The sequence below is a fragment of the Lactuca sativa genome, chromosome 4 (genome assembly GCF_002870075.4).
Source record: "Lactuca sativa cultivar Salinas chromosome 4, Lsat_Salinas_v11, whole genome shotgun sequence".
NCBI classification, from domain to species: Eukaryota; Viridiplantae; Streptophyta; class Magnoliopsida; order Asterales; family Asteraceae; genus Lactuca; species Lactuca sativa.
The window spans coordinates 189819557-189821180 of NC_056626.2; the positions used below are offsets into that span (position 1 = coordinate 189819557).

Below are 1624 nucleotides of genomic sequence, written 5' to 3' on the forward strand. Positions count from 1 at the left end.
TCAAGTGATGTGCTTGTCATGAAACGCTTTTGTCTTATCTTTGTAGATTCTTGCGTTTTCGTAAGACTCGTTCCTCAACTCCTCGATTTCTTGAAGTTGCATTTTTCGGTGCTTTCCACTTTCTTCAAGATTGAAATTGCACTTTTTAACCGCCCAATATGCCTTGTGTTCCAATTCCACCAGTAAATGACAAGATTTTCCATAGACAAGGCGGAATGGAGACATACCAATTGGAGTTTTGTAGGCGGTCTGATACGCCCATAAAGCATCGTCTAACTTTAAGCTCCAATCTTTTTGGGTAGTGTTGACGGTCTTTTCAAGAATTTGTTTGACTTCTCTATTTGACAGTTCGGCTTGGCCATTTGTTTGTGGATGGTAAGCGGTTAATATCCGGTGTGTGACACCATATCTCTTTGCCATTGCTTCCATCATTTTATTGCAAAAATGAGTGCCCCTATCACTCACCAAGGCTCTCGGTACACCATATCTTGCGAAAATGTTTGACTTCAAGAATTCAATTATAGTTTTTGAATCATCGTGCCGTGTAGCCTTTGTTTCAACCCACTTTGAAACATAATCAACCACCAAGAGTATATAAGTATAACAAAAAGAAACGGGGAAAGGGGCACATGAATTCGATTCCCCACACAACAAAGATTTCGCAAATAAGGATAGGGCTTTAAATCATCTCATGCCTCATGGATATGGTTCCCGTTCTTTGACATCTATCACAACTCTTGCAAAATAGATAGGTATCTCTTGACATTGTTGGCCAATAGAGTCCGCATTCGAGCACCTTTCGCATGGTTTTGCTTTGACCAAAATGTCCTCCGCATGCATACTCATGGAAAAACTTCAAAATTGACTCAACCTCATTTTGATGAACACACCTCCGTATGAGTTGATCCGGACAATGTTTCCAAAGATAAGGATCGTCCCATATGTAGTATTTGGAATCACTCTTCAACTTGGCCTTTTGGTGCTTGGTAAACGCATGAGGAATTTCTTTAGTAACCAAGTAATTCACAATATCCGCGTACCATGGAATGGAATTTGACATATAGAAGAGGTGCTCATCCGGGAATTCATCAAGGATAGGAGAAGAAGGATCACCAATATTCAACCGACTTAAGTGATCCGCAACTAGGTTTTCGGCACCACTTTTATCCTTTATCTCAAGATCGGATTCTTGTAAAAGAAGAATCCAACGAATCAACCATGGCTTGGCATCTTTCTTGGTCATGAGATACTTTAATGCGGCATGGTTGGAATACACAATTACTTTTGTCCCAAGAAGGTATTGCCGGAATTTTTCCAAGGCGGATACAATGGCTAGAAGTTCCTTCTCGGTGGTGGAATAGTTGGCTTGAGCATTATCCAAGGTTTTGGAGGCATAGTAGATGACATGTGATGCTTTGCCCTCTTTTTGACCTAAGACCGATCCAATAGCAAAATTGCTTGCATCACACATTATTTCAAATGGAAGCTCCCAATTTGGAGGTTGGATTATTGGTGCGGAAGTGAGCAAGTCTTTAAGTTTGTCAAAGGCTTCTTGGCATGCAACATTGAAGTCAAAATCGATATCTTTTTGAAGAAGAAGGCACATTGGTCGTGTGATTGTAAC

At 40.5% G+C, this 1624-nt stretch overlaps 1 protein-coding gene across 1 annotated transcript; it reads right to left on the minus strand.

Moving 5' to 3' along the window:
- On the minus strand, window positions 1-1606 carry LOC111877150 (uncharacterized). Its single transcript, XM_023873681.1, has 2 exons — window positions 797-1606; window positions 1-564 (listed from the first exon to the last, which is right to left on the minus strand). Exons 1-2 carry the CDS (start codon window positions 1604-1606, stop codon window positions 1-3), a joined length of 1374 nt encoding a protein of 457 aa, XP_023729449.1.
- Window positions 1607-1624: the final 18 nt, after the last annotated feature.

Excerpts from the sequence above, each read along its gene's own strand:
- LOC111877150 (XM_023873681.1), bottom strand. The coding sequence starts at position 1,606 with ATGTGCCTTCTTCTTCAAAAAGATATCGATTTTGACTTCAATGTTGCA. Across the intron at positions 565-796 it reads AAAGCAAAACCATGCGAAAG|TGGGTTGAAACAAAGGCTAC; the intron begins GTGCTCGAATGC and ends TATGTTTCAAAG.